This window comes from Leucoraja erinacea, chromosome 31 (assembly GCF_028641065.1).
Source record: "Leucoraja erinacea ecotype New England chromosome 31, Leri_hhj_1, whole genome shotgun sequence".
In the NCBI taxonomy this organism is placed as follows: domain Eukaryota; kingdom Metazoa; phylum Chordata; class Chondrichthyes; order Rajiformes; family Rajidae; genus Leucoraja; species Leucoraja erinaceus.
The window spans coordinates 24108062-24125601 of NC_073407.1; the positions used below are offsets into that span (position 1 = coordinate 24108062).

General features: G+C 47.6%; 1 protein-coding gene and 1 long non-coding RNA gene across 2 annotated transcripts in view; both read right to left on the bottom strand.

Annotated features, from left to right (window-relative positions):
* The window catches only part of LOC129712119 (astrotactin-2-like), an 863305-nt gene extending 858148 nt beyond the window's left edge, over nucleotides 1-5157 (bottom strand). Inside the window, 2 exon segments of the mRNA XM_055660334.1 lie at nucleotides 4568-4697; nucleotides 4699-5157. Coding sequence (XP_055516309.1) covers nucleotides 4568-4697; nucleotides 4699-4842 — 274 coding nt within the window. The 5' untranslated portion in view covers nucleotides 4843-5157.
* Nucleotides 5158-14816: 9659 nt separating this feature from the next.
* LOC129712121 (uncharacterized) lies at nucleotides 14817-17066 on the bottom strand. The gene is made up of 2 exons (XR_008725990.1): nucleotides 16393-17066; nucleotides 14817-15071 (listed from the first exon to the last, which is right to left on the bottom strand). It is a non-coding gene; the product is annotated as an uncharacterized LOC129712121 (long non-coding RNA).
* Nucleotides 17067-17540: the final 474 nt, after the last annotated feature.

The window sequence follows — 17540 nt, forward strand, 5'->3', positions numbered from 1 at the left end:
GCTATCTTTTTCAGAGGCTTTGTTAAAACAGCACCAACTCGGTCCCTCAACGAGCTGTAAAAGGTCCCCTGACAATATTCAGGCAGGCTCTCAGCAAACAATGAAGCATTAAAAAAAAAAGTCCCAAGGTATCATCACTTAAGATGTGTGGCTTTGGGAGGTGTTACCGCAAATGATCATAGTGAACAACTTTCAGGAGCATCCTAAAAGGTGGAAGTGAGACCACACCTGGAGTATTGTGTGTAGTTTAGGTCTCCAAATTTGAGGAAGGACATTCATGCTATTGAAGGAGTGCCGCGTAGGTTCACCAGGTTAATTCCCGGGATGGCGGGACTGTCATATGTTGATAGAATGGAGCGGCTGGGCTTGTATACTCTGGAATTTAGACAGATGAGAGGGAATCTTATTGGAATGTATAAGGTTATTAAGGGATTGGACATGCCAGAGGCAGGAAACATGTTCCAGATGTTGGGGTAGTCCAGAACCAGGGGCCACACTTTAAGATTTTAGAACGGAGATGAGGAAAAAAAATGTTCACCCAGTGAGTTGTGAATCTGTGGAATTTTCTGCCTCAGAAGGCAGTGGAGGCCAATTCTCTGGATGCTTTCAAGAGAGAGAGTTCGATAGAGCTCTTAAAGATAGCAGAGTCAGGGGATATGGGGAGAAGGCAGGAACAGGGTACTGATTGTGGATGATCAGCCATGATCATATTGAATGGCGATGCTGGCTCGAATGGTCTACTCCTGCACCTATTGTCGATTGTCTATTGTCTATCATCTAAGACTGGTTCATAAGTAATCGGAACAGAATTATGCCATTCAGCCCATCAAGTCTACGGGTGTCAGAGGTTATGGGGAGAAGGCTGGAGAATGGGGTTCGGAGCCATGTTTGAATGGCGGAGTAGACATAGGTCATAAGGTCATAATCATAAGGTTTAATCAATAATATTTTATCATTAATGTTTAATGTTTTATATGTAATTCCTAGCTGTCACTGTATGTCATGTTGTCACTTGCGGGCGGAGCACCAAGGCAAATTCCTTGTTTGTGAATACTTGGCCAATATACTTATTCATTCATTCATTCATAAGTGATAGGAGCAGAATTAGGCCATGCAGCCCATCAAGTCTACTCCGCCATTCAATCACGGCTGATCTATCTCTCCCTCCTAACCCCATTCTCCTGCCTTCTCCCCATAACCCCTGACACCCGTACTAATCAAGAATCTATCCACCTCTGCCTTAAATTATTTCCATTGACTTGGCCTCCACAGCCGTCTGTGACAATGAGTTCCACAACGGCAATAGTCGAAGAGGAACGAGAGTTAGGGGAAGGAGCAGTAGGAGGGTTTGAAGGATAATTTGCAGAAGCCACAACTGGAGATGGTGGAGAACTAGAGGAGGCAAGATTGGAGAAGCACAGATCTCATAGGACTACGATTGACACAAAGTGCTGGAGTGACTCAGCGGGTCAAGCAGCATCTCTGAAGACATTTCAGGTCGAGACCCTTCTTCAGACTGAGAGTCGGGGGAGAGGGAAACGGGAGATAAAGAAGGAGCATAGGACAAGTGAATGAAAGATATGGAAAAATCGTCGAAGACCAAGGAAAGGAAGAGCCCACAATGGTCCATTGTTGGCGGTGGTGAAGGTGACAATGAAACTCAGCAGGAGGACAGTGAAACTAGCACGATGACTAGGGTGGGAGAGGGACGGAGAGAGAGGGGATGCAAGGATTACTTGAAGTTAGAGAAATCAATAACTATCCCACTGGGCTGCAGAGCTGGGAGAGCTTAGGAACCAGAAAGGGAGAGAGTTGGGGGTAAATCAATTGGCACCTTCAAAATAAAGGATGAGAGTTTTAAAAATAAAGCTATTTTTTCATTGCACAGGCAGCAGAGTTTAAAACAAGTCAGAAGTACGTTTCAAAGTCAAGTCCAGAGGGAGCAAGGGCAGTGATATTCAGCAGCACGGCATGAAGACAGGAATTAGTAAGAGGCAGCCTTGGAAATGAAGGCACACATGACCCAGAAATCACCCCGCACGTATATGTGACACCAAGTTTGCCACCGGTCTGGTTCAGTTAGAGTTATAGAGTGTGGAAACAGGCTCTTCGGCCCAACTTGCCACAGGAGGCTGTGGATGCCAAATCAATGGATATTTTTAATGCAGAGATAAATAGATTATTGATTAATATGGATGCCAGGAGTTTGGGGGAGAAGGCAGGAAGGAGAAAGGGGTTAGGATGGAGAGATAGATCAGCTATGATTAATCGAAGTAGACTTGATGGGCCAAATTACTTAATTCTGCTCCTATTCAAGATTCAAGATCAAGATTCAATTTATTTGTCATTTGGACCCCTTGAGGTCCAAACGAAATGACGTTACTTATGAACTTATGAAATTATGACCCTCAAGTGTAGTCTTTCCACTGACTGGTTCACACGCTATAAAAAACCTTTTCACTCTACCTCATATCATGCGTCAATAATAAACTCAACTAAACATATCTGGACATCCCCTCCCATGTCAGCACAGATTTGTCCGTCCATGTGTAATGTTCTTACGGGTTGCTTAATCTTAAAACATGTTGGGACTGGTGGAGCCACTGCCTCGCGGCTTCAGTGACCCATGGTTCAATCCCGACCTTGGGTGCTGCCTGCGGAGTTTGCATGTCCTCCCTGTGACTGTGGGTCTCCTCCGGGTGCTCCGGTTTCCTTTCCCATCCCAAGGACAGGTTGGCTGGTAGGCCAATTAGCCACAGTAAATGGCCCCCTCGTGCATCGGTGAATGGCAGAGAGGTGGAAGATACGAGGGGTGTGCGGTGTGAATAAAACATGCCATCAATGTAGATAGAAACATAGAAAATAGGTGCAGGAGGAGGCTATTCAGCCCTTCGAGCCAGCACCGCCATTCATTATGATCATGGCTGATCGTCCCAAACCAATAACCCGTGCCTGCCTTCTTCTAATAGACAATAAACAATAGACTATATGCAATAGGTGCAGGAGTAGGCCATTTGGCCCTTCGAGCCTCCACCGCCATTCACTGTGATCATGGCTGATCGTCCACAATTAGTACCCCATTCCTGCCTTCTCCCCATGTCCCCTGATTCCGCTATCTTTAAGAGCTCTATCTAACTCTCTCATGAAAGCATCCAGAAAATTGGCCTCCGCTGCCTTCTGAGGCAGAGAATTCCACCTCAGTGAGTGCGAGTGTGTGAGTGTGTGTGTGTGCGTGTGGTGTGTGTGTGTGTGTGTTTATGTGTGTGTGTGTGTGTGTGTGTATATATGTGTGTGTGTGTGTGTGTGTGTGTGTGTATATGTGTGTGTGTGTGTGTGTGTGTGTGTGTGTGTGTGTGTGTGTGTGTGTGTGTGTGTGTGTGTGTGTGTGTGTGTGCATGTGTATGTGTGTGTGTGTGTGTGTGTGTGTGTGTGTGTGTGTGTGCATGTGTATATGTGTGTGTGTGTGTGTATGTGTGTGTGCGTGTGTGTGTGTTTATGTGTGTGTGTGTGTGAGTATGTGTGTGGGTGTGAGAGAGAGAGAGTGTGTGTGTATATGTATGTGCTCAGTCCATGTTTTTTTTTCCCTTTCGCCAAACAACTACCGCGGGCTTTAGGACCGCGAAACAGCCTCCATCCCACCCACCCACCCACCCGGCCGGCCGGGGAGCTCCATCTCAAGCGCTGAAAGCTTCCACCAAAGTCATCACATTTCTCGCTCTGCCAGCAAGCTAAGCTCTAAACACGGCGGAGCCACTTCACTACAGCGACTGTCTCCCCGGTCGGTAACATCTGCAACAATGCAAAGGCAATGAAAGTCACGGACGGTGCACGGACATCTGTGTGTGTGTGTGTGTGTGTGTGTGTGTCTGTATGTCCTCTCTCCATCTCCCTCCTATCTCATGTGACACTTTCACAAACCTCTCGCTTGCAAATCAAATCAAAAATTCGCAACTCATTCACTGAACACAAGCGGCAAACTCTCGCTCCCAGTACCACCGCCGCTTTAGAAAATGCTTGGTTGAAATATTATTAATAATAATACTGCTAATATTAATAATAATACGCGTTATTCCACTGGCAGTGTGCACAGGTCCCCATTCTAAGGGCATCCGAAATATTTTTTTTAAAAGTAGTTGGGAGGCGTTATATACAAGTTCATAAGTTCCACGAGCAGAATTAGGCCATTCGGCCCATCAAGTCTACCCCAACATTCAATCTTGGCTGATCTATCTCCCCCTCTCAACCCCATTCTCCCGCCTTATCCCCACAACCCCTGACACCAGAACTAATCAATAATCTATCTATCGCTGCTTGATATATCCACTGACTTGGCCTCCACCGTCTTCTGTGGCAATGCGTTCTCTCAGCTTCACCACCCTCTGGCTAAAGGAATTCCTTCCTCGTCTCCTCTGCTGGAGGAGCGTCCTTTCCCAGATTCTGGTGCTTCGACCTGAAGATGCTCCTCAAACCAGCTGGCTTTTCAGGGCCAGGAGTCTCTCAATATTCCCCCCTTCCCCTCCCCTCCCTCCCTCTCTCCCTCCCTCCCTCAGCACTCAGGCAAACTCACCCAGGGTGAAGTACGGCAGCTCCGTATTCTCCAGGTCATCCGCGACAGAGATCTCGCCCGGCAGGTCGTTGCGGACAAACAGGTAAAGCTTGGACTCGGCCGCCAGCGCCCCGTGGAAGCTGATGTCGTTTCTCCCGCAACACGGGCAGGGTGGACACGGTGACCGTCTTCACCTTGCAACCTCCTCCTTCCTTGGAGATCTCCGCCCAGGCAACGGCAACGGTAGCGGTCACAAGGCAGCACAGGATCGCTTGCAAGGCGTCTCGTACAGCCATCCCCGCCGTGGCTGCCGTCGGCGCTGCTTGCTGTGTGTGTGGTAGAGAGAGACAGAGAGAGATGGAGAGAGGGGGAGAGGGAGTAGGGGGAGAGAGAGAGAGGGGGGGTGGGGGAGGTGGGAAGGGTTAATGTCGGTCTATCATAGTAATACAATAAAGAGCGAGCCAGCGAGCCCCCGGGACCGCAGCCGCCGCTGCCGCCGCCTCCTTGCCTGCACTTGTCTGCCAACGTGGAGCAGTTGACCAGGAGGTGGCGCGGACACACACACACACACGGAGACCAGGGCACGGGATCCGCTCCAGGTGAACCGGGCAAGGCAGGCTTTCTCTCCTCCCAGTGGCGCTTAAAGCCGGACTTTCTCTCCTTCCCTCCCCTTTTTCCGCTCCTCCCTTTTCTTCCGGGCAAGGCAGGCTCCCTTCCTTCCCTCCCTCCCTTCCTCCCTCCCTCCCTTTTTCCCTCCCTCCCTTTTTTCCCTCCCTCCCCTCCTTCCCTCCCTCCCTCCTTCCCTCCTTCCTTCCTTCCCTCCTTCCCTCCTTCCCTCCCTCCCTCCCTCCCTCCCTTCCCTCCCTCCCTTCCTTCCCTCCCTCCTCCTTCCTTCCCTCCTCCCTCCTTCCCCTCCTTCCTTCCTTCCTTCCCTCCTTCCCTCCCTCCTCTCCTCCTCCCCTCCCTCTCCCACCCTAGTCCAGTACACGCCCAACCCAATATAAACCACTTTCCTCCCCTCCCCAATCCCCATCCCATCTCTCCCTTCCCTTCCCCTCCCTGCCCATCACACCATCATAAACCTCCTCCCATCGCGCCCTCCTCCCCTGTGTCCTTCATATCACAGCTCCCATCTTCATCAAACATCCCCGACCCTTATATTTTAACCCCCCCGGGACCACATGCAAATTCTCATCCCGATGTTCAGTGCATTGATTTCATTAAACTTGTTCTGCAAAACTATCGGTCGGGATTTTTTAATTTAAAAACTTCCCCCGCCCCTCCCTTTTAATTTAACACGTCTGTGATTCTCGAGCGATGGAGGTTCAATTCCCGCCAGCCCCCCAATGAAAAAAAACAAACCACAAATAAACACAAAAAGCCGCAGTAACTCAGCGGGACAGGCAGCATCTCTGGAGAGAAGGAATGGGTGACGTTCTTCCGAAGCAGGGTCTCGACCCGAAACGTCACCCACTCCTTCTCTCCAGAGATGCTGCCTGTCCAGCTGAGTTACTCCAGCTTTTGTCTGGCTTTAACGTTGGCCCGTTCCCCGTTAGAAACAGCACGGACAGAGTTGCACACACCCTACTCAAACGCCTCTTTAAGACGTTAAGATCTTACCTCTCTTAAGATCTCTAAGACGCCCCCTTCTCATAGACCCTTCTACAGAAGTTATGCCCTCTATAGAAACATAGAAAAATGATGCAGGAGTAGGCCATTCGGCCCTTCGATCCAGCACCGCCATTCAATGTGATCATGGCTGATCATCCACAACCAGTACCCCCGTCCCTGCCTTCTCCCCATATCCATTGATTCCGTTAGCCCCAAGAGAGCTAAATAGAAACATAGAAAATAGGTGCAAGAGGAGGCCATTCGGCCCTTCGAGCCAGCACCGCCATTCATTGTCATCGTGGCTGACCGTCCCCTATCAATAACACGTGTGCCTGCCTCCTCCCAATATCCATTGACTCCACTAGCCCCTAGAGCTCTAAACTCTAAATCTAGAGCTCTGCATCTAACTCTGCATCTTGAAAACATCCAGCGAATTGGCCTCCACCGCCTTCTGTGGCAGAGAATCCCTTGTCAATCCTTGGGTGGTTGAAATGCTAACTTGTCCACTTCTCAATCCTCCCATTTTTCTGATTTCAACCTCTGTTTGTCAGATGAAAAAAAAACCCAAAACACCCAAACAAAGTCAAAGGTAGACAACAATGCTGGAGAAACTCAGCGGGTGCAGCAGCATCTATGGAGCGAAGGAAATAGGCAACGTTTTGGCCCGAAACCCTTCTTCTGACTGAGTTTCTCCAGCATGTTTGTAACCCGCTGAGTTTCTCCAGCATTTTTGTGTACCTTCGATTTTCCAGCATCCTTCTTAAACAAAATCAATGCCGACTTAAGGATAGTTTTGGCACATGAAACATGCACGCAGTGGAGGTGGGGGGCGCCTGAAAATTCATTTTTAGTTTCAATCTCAGCGAGTGTGTGTTACTGTGCTCTCAAATCGCTTCAGGTCACGGAGCATGTAAATACACGGAAGTTGATGGGCGGCGATAAGCAGCAGCATCTTCATAGCCTTGTGTGTGTGTGTGTGTGTGTTTGGACTGAAATTGGCCAGGGCTGCATTCGCTGCAGCACAGAGAACGCGCTGAGAGCAACGAGCTGTTTCGTGTCTGAAGAAGGGTTTCGGCCGGAAACGTTGCCTATTTCCTTCGCTCCATAGATGCTGCTGCACCCGCTGAGTTTCTCCAGCACTTTTTGTCTACCTTCGATTTTCCAGCACCTGCAGTTCCTTCTTAAACACTCGCTGTTTAACCTCGCTCAGAGTTTCTCTCTGGCGATTCACCGTGCAGACGGTCACTGTAGTACACACACACACACACACTCGCCGCTATGTGTGTGTATACTATAGTGAGTGTCTGCACGGTGAATTTACACTCTACTGTGAAACTGTATGCAATCCCCGCTGTCTTATTTACATGTACAGACAGAGAGAGAGAGAGAGAGATGGAGACACACACAGATGGACACACACAATGCTGGAGTAACTCAGCGGGACTGAAGTCTGAAGAGAAGGGTCTCAACCCGAAACGTCACCCATTCCTTCTCTCCAGAGATGTTGCCTGTCCCGCTGAGTTCCTCCAATTATTTTGTGTGTCCCTATATCTCTCGTTTCCCTTTCCCGAGACTTTCAAGTCTGAAGAAGGGTCTCGACCCGAAACATCCCCACGTTGTTTCTCTCCGGAGATGCTGCCTGCCTGCCTGGCCCCGCTGAGTTACTCCAGCAATTTCGCGGTCTATCTTCGGTGTAAACCAGCATCTGCAGTTCCTTCCCTGCAGAGAGAGCAAGGGAAGAGGCAGCAAACGAGGGAAAATTCTCGTCTGATCGCGTCTCTGATCTTTCAAGGGCGCTCGCTGTGAAACTGAGAAAGAGAGGCTGAGATTTGTCGCCCCATCGCTCTTGTTAGAATCCATACCGAAATAATCCCCTTGGCTGTCGAGAAACCGCTTGGCATTTAAAACGTGTTGCAATGATGGAACGATGTGGTCCGCTGCCGTACACTTGGTGACACGCTTGCAGCTTTGCTGAAAAGACTTTCTCTGGTTTCACGAGTGCTCTGAGAAGCAGAATTAGCGCCGGGATAAATCAGCAAGGCAAAGTGGAAAAGATCCAGATAATTATTCCCCCCCCGCCCCCCTCCAGAGTGGAAATGTCAAAGACTAGTGAACCAGGTGTGATTGTTTAAGACTAATTGTAGGCCATTTATGAATGAGGTGAGAGAGAAAAAACACAATTTTCACCCAGAGAGTTGTGAATCTGTGGAATTCCCTGCCACTGAAGGCAGTGGAGGCCAATTCACTGGATGTGTTTTCAAGAGAGAGTTTGATTTAACTGAATCAAGGGACATGGAGAGAAAGGGCTAACGGAATCAAGGGATATGGGGAGAAAGCAGGAACGGGGCACTCTTTTTAGGTGATCAGCCATGATCACATAGAATGGCGCTGCTGGCTCGAAGGGCCGAATGGCCTACTCCTGCGCTTATTTTCCATGTTTCTACGTTTCTATAGAGGGCATAACTTCTGTAGAAGGGTCTCGAACTTCTGTAGAAGGGTCACCCATTCCTTCTCTCCAGAGATGCTGCCTGTCCCGCTGAGTTACTCCAGCTTTTTGTGTCTATCTTGGATAACATTAAGATTATATTATTAATATTATTATTGTAATTAATAATATTAATATTATTCATAATATTAAGCCATTTGGTCCACCAAATGCACTCTGCCATTCTATCATGCCCATTCTATTTTCCCCATTTTCCTGCCATCTCCCCTTAATCTTTGACACCCTTACTAGCCAAGAAGCCTTCAACCTCTGCTTTAAAAAATACTCAATGTCTTGGCCTCAGAAGATAGTTCAGTCTGAACAAGGGTCTCCACCCCAAACGTCACCCATTCCTTCTCTCCAGAGATGTTGCCTGTCCCCCTGAGTTACTCCAGCTTTTTGTGTCTATCTTTGGTTTAAACCAGCATCTACAGTTCCTTCCTGCACAGATTCACCACCCTCTAGGCTAAATAAATTCCTCCTTATCTCCATTCTTATAAAACCCCTGCTAGGCGGAGCTTCTCTTTGTCGTGGTGGAGAAGCTTGTGTGGTCCTGGAATTCTGAGAGCGATGCCGCCTGGAGCTATGCTCCTGGTAGGGCCACCCATGGCGGTAAGGTTGAGGGGGAGGTCTCTGACAAAGAGAAATCCAACCAAGACCTCAACGGTGGAACAGGCGGAGGACGATGGCTGACCTTAGTGGAGCGTCACAACGGCTGGGAAGGCGGATGAAGGCTGCAGCAGGAAAGGGTCTCCGGTCGTCTTGGACTCCGTGCCACTGGATCCTGACCCAGATCTGTCAAGGACCGTGGGGTGGCTGTCTGTGCACCAGTCTCCCCACATTAAACAAAGTCACGCACAGGCGTCCTCCATGAGAGGACAGTCATACTCATTTCGAGTGGCCGCTGTTGATGGTTGGTGGAGGCAGATACAATAGTGTCATTTTAAGAGGCTGTTAGATAGGGACGGGGATATGCAGGGAATGGAAGGATATTAATTATGTATAGATGGATGACATTAATGTATCTTGGCATAATGCCCAGCACAGTCAGTGTGGGCCAAATGGCCTGTACCCGTGCTCTGTTGATGTCAGGTGGGGCAGTTTACAAGACCGTGGTATGAATATTGATTTCTCTAACTTCAACTAACCCCGGCATTCCCCCATCCCAGCCATCCTGCCATCTTCACTGTTCATATCCCTTCGTCATCATCTATTCTACAGCCAACATTGGACCATTGTGGGCTCCACCTTACCTTGGTCATCGTTGCTGGCTTTGACTCATTCCATACCTCTTCATAACTCTAGCTTTCCCCGCCCCTGACTCTCAGTCTGAAGAAGGGTCTCGACACAAAATGTCACCTGTTTCTTTTAGAGTCGCAGAATCATACATAGTGGAAACAGTCCCTTCGTCCCAACTTGCCCACACCGGCCGACATGTCCCAGCCACACTAGTCCCACCTGCCCGTGTTTGGTCCATATCCCTCCAAACCTGTCCTATCCATGGACCTGTTCAACTCTTTCTTAAATGTTGGGATAGTCTCAGCCTCAACTACCTCCTTTGGCAGCTTGTTCCATGCACCCACCTCATATTGTGTGGAAAAGTTACCCCTCAGATTCCTATTAAATTTTTTCCCCTTCACCATAAACCTAAGTCCCCTGGTCCTCGATTCCTCAACTCTGGGCAAGAGACTCTGTGCATCTACATGATCTATTCCTCTCATGATTTTATATACATCTATAAGATCACCCCTCATCCTCCTGCGCTCCAATGAATAGAAGCCCAGCCTACTCAACCTCTCCCCACAGCTCAGACTCTCGAGTCCTGGCAACATCCTCATTCTCTCCAACATCCTCTTTTATCCCGCTGAGTTACTGAGCACTTTGTGTCACATTGCAGAAATGAAGTTCTAAAGGGCACGTGTTTCTCTCAGGTTAGGGTTAATGGTTCAAATCTTACAAACCCAGGCACAGATACCCAATCTGAAGAAGGATCCCAACCTGAAAATGCCATATCCATGTCCCTCAGAGATGCTGCCTGACCCGTTGAGTTACTCCAGCACTTTGTGTTCAATGCAAGGGGCTTTCCAGCATCTGCAGTTCCTTGTGTCTATATCTCTGATTCTTATCTTGCGCAGAACGATATTCATGTTATTCCATTTACCAAGTATCTGTACACTGTGGACGGCTCGATTGTAATCATGTATTGTCTTTCCGTTGACTGGTTAGCACGCATCAAAAGGTTTTTCCCTGTACCTCGGTACACGTGACAATAAACTAGACTCATTTAAAAATGCATTTCCAAGTGTTAAAGTGATCATTTACTTTTGTAGCTATAGTGATTATTATTTTTTTCTATTTTAAGTTAGAAATTGACATGCACTGCAGAATAAAACTGTGAGAATAATTACTGAAATTCAAATTTTAAATTGAGTTTGTCGCCACACAGGAACATGGGACTCATGTAAACACAGGCACAATGTTGCACATAGAACTGAGATAGACCACAGAGATTGTCACAAAAAGCTGTGGAGGCCATTAATGGACATTTAAAAGGCAGAGATAGATAGATTCTTGATCAGTACGGGTGTCAGGGGTTATGGGGAGAAGGCAGGAGAATGGGTTTGAGAGGGAAAGATAGATCAGCCATGATTGAATGGCAGAGCAGACTTGATGGGCCAAACGGCCTAATCTTGCTGCTATCATTTATGAACTTATGACTATACAAACACTAAGATGGAACTAGTGTGCAGTGAATTGGAATTCTGGCACAGTGTAAATCAGGGCATGACATCAATGAGTTTAGTTTAGTTTTATCTATTGTCACATGTACCGAGATACAGTGAAAATCTTTTGTAGCATGCTAACTAGTCAGCGGAAAGACATTACAGGATTACAATTGAGCCGTCCACAGTGTACAGATACAGTACATGATAAAGGGGAATAATGTTAAAAAAACTGTTTAGTGCAAGATAAAGTTCAGTAAAAGTCCAATCAAAAATCGTCCCAGAATCTATTTTTGAAGATTTTTTGAAGGAGCCAACATTTGTTTATGGTTTTGGGGTGAGACGATGGCGCAGAGGTAGAATTGCTGCCTCACAGCGCCAGAGACCTGGGTTTGATCCACGACTACGGGTGCTGTCTGTACAGAGTTTGTACGTTCTCCCCGTGACCTGCTTTGGGTTTTCTCTGAGATCTTCGGTTTCCTCCCACACTTCAAAGACGTATGGGTTTGTAGGTTAATTGGCTTGGTGTAATAGCCCTATCCCACTGTACAAGTTCATTCCAAGAGCTCTCCCGAGTTAAATAAAATTCAAACTCGTGGTAAGCATGGAGAATGAACGTAGCGGGTACGTCGGAGCTCGGGGACGTCTCTTAGCGGCTCATAATGCTAACGGCAGGTACTCGGGAAGACTCGCTAACAGCAGGTAAGCACGGGGAAGACTTATGAAGATTTTTCAACATGTTGAAATATGTCCACGAGAGCCCCGAGTACCGACGAGTGGCCATTACCGTAAATCTCCGAGTTCTAACCAGGGCAAACTCGGGAGAGCTCTTGGAATGAACTCATACCGTGGGACAGAGGTTTAAATGTAAATTATCCCTGGCGTGTGTCGGATGGTGTTCGATAGTGCGGGAATCGCTGGTCGGCGGGGACTCGGTGGGCCGAAGGTCCTGTTTCCGCGCTGCATCTCGAAACCAAACCTGCTAACTAAATTTTCAACAAAAAATAGAGTCAACCTTAATTTGTGAGCACTGAAATAAAAATTTGCAATTCTGAAGTAAAATCAGAGGAAGTTGGAAGTTCACAGGAGGCCAATTAGTCTCCATCTCTGAGGAGAACATTGGAAGGATGAGGTTATGTTCAGAGAAATGCATTCAAGATTTGAATCACCTTCTTTATTCAGAAGCAGAATGATTTGTTGTATATAAACCCAGCATTTACTATTTTGTATCTGGCCAATGCTATATAATTATGGAAGCTGATAGAATATTTATTTTTGCATTCACAACTCACTCCCACTGCATTTCTTTTTATATTTCAATGTGTTTTCTTCAGTAGGCATGAGGTAACTAGGCCAATTGGACATTTTTTTATATTTGGAAGTGGCAAATGTTACTGTCAGTCAATCTTTATTGCAAATCGCTATGATGTTATTAGAAAGCGTTCATGATTTAGCACACAGCAAGGTTTTTCAAAGATTTAGGGAAAAAAATACTTTAAATTAATTGAATAGAAAGTTGGGATGATTAAGTGTAATAATCGCTAATCACAGGTCTTGGGCAATATTCACGCAAAGACCACTATCGTTTAGTTTAGTTTAGTTTAGAGATACAGCGCGGAAACAGGCCCTTCGGCCCACCGAGTCCGCATCAACCAGCGATCACATTACACAAACCCACACACACTGGGGAAAATTTACACTGATACCAAGTATACAAAGCCAAGCCAATTAACCTACAAACCTGTACGTCTTTGGAGTGTGGGAGGAAACCAGAGCACCCGGAGAACACACAGATGGGTGATGGGTAGAACATACAAACTCCATACAGACAGCACCCGCGGTTGGGATTCGAACCCGCTTCTCTCGCCCTGTAAGGCAGCAACTCTACCGTTGTGCCACTGTGCCGCCTTGACAGTGAACTAGGGTGAACTATGCAAGGGATCAGTTTTGTTTAGTTTAGTTTAGAGATACAGCACAGAAACAGGCCCTTCAGCCCACCGAGTCTGTGCCGACCAGCGATTCCCCCGCACACTAACTCCATCCTACACACTAAGGACAATTTGCAATTTTTACCAAAGTCAATTAGCCTACAAACCTGGACGTCTTTGGAGTGTGGGTAGGCAAACAGGTGCAGCACCCGGCGAAAACCCACACAGGTCACGGGAGAACATACAAGCCAAGTACAACACCGCCTGTAGTCAGGATCGAACCGGGGTCTCTGGCCCTGTAAGGCAGCAACTCTACCGCTGCGCCACCCTACCCTGATCACTTCCAAGTAAAATTGCGCCCATTGCAAAATTGGTCTGTACACTTCCATGCATAATCCATACCAATATAGCATGGTGAGCAGAGGAGCTTAGTTTACCTGACATCATGTTCCGAATGGATGTTGTGGACCGAAGGGCCTGATCCCATGCTGTACTGTTCTATGTTCTGGGATCGTACATCCACCGCATGTTTTCTTGGTGCCAAACTGTTCCCGCTATGTTAGGGCATTCATGCAGCATTCAAGGGGTCTTCTTCCTTAACTGTAGGGGGAGAACTATTTCGGCCGAGATGTGGCGCAGAACTTTTTTACATCTGAGAGTCAGGGTGCTGTCTGTGTGGACTCTCTGCCACGAGGGCACTGAGGCCGCGTGGGTTTTCTCCTGGTGCTCTGACTTCCTCCAAAGACGTGCAAGTGTGTAGGTGAATTGATTTCTGTAAAATTGTCCCTGTGTGCAGGATACTGAATTGGTGTACGGAGTGATTATTGGTTTGCACGGACTCGGTGGGCCGAAGGGCCTGTTTCCATGCTGTATATCTAAACTAAACTTCCGCTGGCTGGTGGTTAGCACATAAGCGTTTCACTGTCCCTTGATACATGTGACAATAAACTAAGCTGAAACTGAAACTAATCTGACCTAAAGTGCAACCTATTGGACATTCTCTAACTGCCTTGGTACATTTCCAAGCCAATTGTGCTTTTTTTTGTGTAGTCTTTTCCTGGGCATTTGTGACTTTCAGAGACCTGACTGGGCAATTTCAGAACTGAGCGCGGCGGGGCTTCCAAAGTACTTAAAATGTGCTGAAACCAGTTTAGTCCAGCGCTGCGAAATCTCCACAAGGTGTGATTACTTTGAAGAAATTCTCCTCCTCTCTCCGATGAGAATCCTCTCTCACTCCTCCCTCTCTCTGATTCCATTATACATTCCCCCATCATCATCTGCTTTCATCTGTCCTTTTCACACCCTACCCTTCCATATCTCCAGACTCCTTCTCCTCGGACTCTCAGTTTGAAGATGGGTCTTAACCCAAAACGTCACCCATTCCTTCTCTCCAGAGACGTTGCCTGGCCCGCTGCGTTACTCCAGCACTTGGTCTTTAGTCCAGCTTCATGCAGCTCATGCAATGGGTGTCTCAGTATTGCCGCCACTGCTGGCTGCCTTCACTGCAGGAAGTATCATTAAGTCAGGCAATAGTTCAGTTTATTGTTTCGTGCACCGAGGTACAGTCAAAACCTTCTGTTGCGTGCTAAGCAGCCAGTGGAAAGACAATACCTGATTACAATCGAGTCATTCGCGGTTTACAAATACATGATAACATTTATGGCAGCAAAGTCTGATCAAAGATAGTCCAAGAGTCACCAAAGAGGCAGAATGTTGTTCAGGACTGCTCTCTAGTTGTGGTAGGGTGATTCAGTTTCCCTGATAACAGCTGGAAGAAACTGGGAAGAATTAATACATAATGAAGTGACCATCAGTGAAGGGTCAGTTCTCAGAGAAACCTCTCTGAGAAACTGCATTATGAGCAATTCTCATAACCCGATAGCTGAGAAAGGATGTGCTGGCTCTGGAGAAGGTCCAGCGGAGGTTTACAAGAATGATCCCCAGAATGAACAGTTTAACATATGATGAGCATTTGACAGCACCGTGCCTCTACCTGCTGGAGTTTAGAAGGATGAGGGAACACCTCATTGAAACTTACCGAATAATGAAAGGCCTGGATAGAGTGGATGTGGAGTTAAAGGGTGTTCCTTTAGGAAAGAGTTAAGGGTGGTGAATCTGTGAAATTTATTGGCACTCGAAGGCTGTGGAAGGAGAATGTACAAACTCCGTAAAAAACAGCACCCGTAGTCGGGATCGAACCGCACACGCTGTAAGGCAACGACTCTGCCGCTGCTCCACCGTGCCACCCCAGTGCATCAGTGGCCAACGTTGCCCAGACGCTCGGCTACCAGAGGACAAGAGGAACCCTCACATAAGTGCTCGAAACAATGTACATGTCTGGCACCATCTGAGAAGAGAGAAATAGGGTCAACATTCCAGATGAAAGTCTGATGAACGGCTGAAACAATAACTTTTTTTCAAAGCCGTCGAACCTCAGCTTGTCTCTGGCGTGTTTCTTTGTTTTTTTTTTTTATCGGGGGGTTTACAAAGTACAGTTTGATTTTCTTCAATCTTCCGTTTCCCCGGCTCTGCATCGCAACCACAGGAGGTGGTGGATGATGAATGGTGAAGTGCACCATCACCAGAATCATTGTGGAACTATTGATTTAGGAAAGCTCAGACTCGTTGCTGTTCATGTCAGTCTAAGGTGCTCTGTAGTAAGCACCAACTGAATGCAAAGTCGCTGTAGTGTTAACTCTTTAGACATACTGCCTGGGAACAGGCCCTTCAGCCCACTGGATGCAACGATCACCTCCATACTAGTTCTTTGTTATCTCTACACACTAGGGGCAATTTTCACTGGTGGGACAGTCTCGGACCAGGGGTCACAGCTCAGAATTAAAGGGCGCTCTTTTAGAAAGGAGGTGAGGAGAAATTTCTTTAGTCAGCGGGCAGTTAATCTGTGGAACTCATTGCCACAGAGGGCTGTGGAGGCAAGTCACTGAATAATTTTAAGGCAGAGATGGATACATTCTTGATTAGAACGGGTGTCAAGGGTTATGGGGAGAAGGCAGGAAAATGGGATGAAGGAGGCAGAGATCACACATGATAGAAAGGTGGAGTGGACTCGATGGGCCGAATGGCCTAATTCTACTATACCTTGTGAATGTGAACATTTCCTTGATCATCGTCTGTTCCAATCAGTCGTATTTGCACCTCGCCCTTCCATATCTCTCGTTTCCCTCTCCCCTGACACTCAGACCCGAAACGTCACCCATTCCTTCTCTCCGAAGATGCTGCCTGTCCCGTTGAGTTACTCTGGCATCTTCTCACTCTTCTGCGGTGTTTCATTTGATGAACTGGTCTTCGATGCATGATTTGGTGTATTTATGAACTGCAACTTTGCATGTACAATGGCGCTGATTGAACTTCCAAAAAAAACAATAATGTTTTGTCAGCCCTGCCATTAAAATGTCAGCGACTGACTTATTCCCAAAAGGGACTGTTCTAGGCCTCCCACACCACAGACAGGCGGCTGACAAACGGCTGCTGACCAGGGAAAAGCACTGCCTGCTGTAGGTCTCCATTTGGGACAAAGACCAACTTGCCCACATTGACCTTTCTGTTCTGGGCCTCCTCCACTGTCAGAGTGAGGCCAAACGCAAATAGGAGGAACAGCACTTCATATTTCCCATGGGCAGCTTAGCAGAGATATTCATATTGCACTCGGGTAGAGATTGATCAGCCACGAATGAATGGTGGAGTGAACTCGACGGGCCGAATGGCCTAATTCTACTCCTATAACTTGCGAACTTGTGAATTTACAGAAGCCAATTAACGTCCGTGGGGGTTGTGGGGAGGGAACCAGAGCTCCCGGAAAAAACCCACTCGGGTCACAGGGAGAACGTACAAACTCTGTACAGATGGCACCCATAGTCAGGATCAAACCCTGGTCACTGGCGCCGATAGGCAGCAACTCTACCGCGGTGTTGCATCGTGTCACCCTGGCTAATGTACAATTTCTGAATTGCTGCATTTATAGCATCTGCAATTTTATTTTTGCTTGGCATTCAAGTCAGGCTTTTATCTCTTGCAGAGTGTGGGCCACTTGGGTTTGCAATCATCTCCACAGCTTCTTCTGCTGGCATTGTTGTTTCGGCGTGCGTGGGAGGACCATCCCATGGAGCCAGCTTTCTCCATTCTTGCTGCTCCTGAGTTGACCACCTTCCACCACCACTGACTGTAGATCCCCTACCACCCCCCCACACCACCCATCGCCCGCCCCCAATCTTTGCACATCCACAATC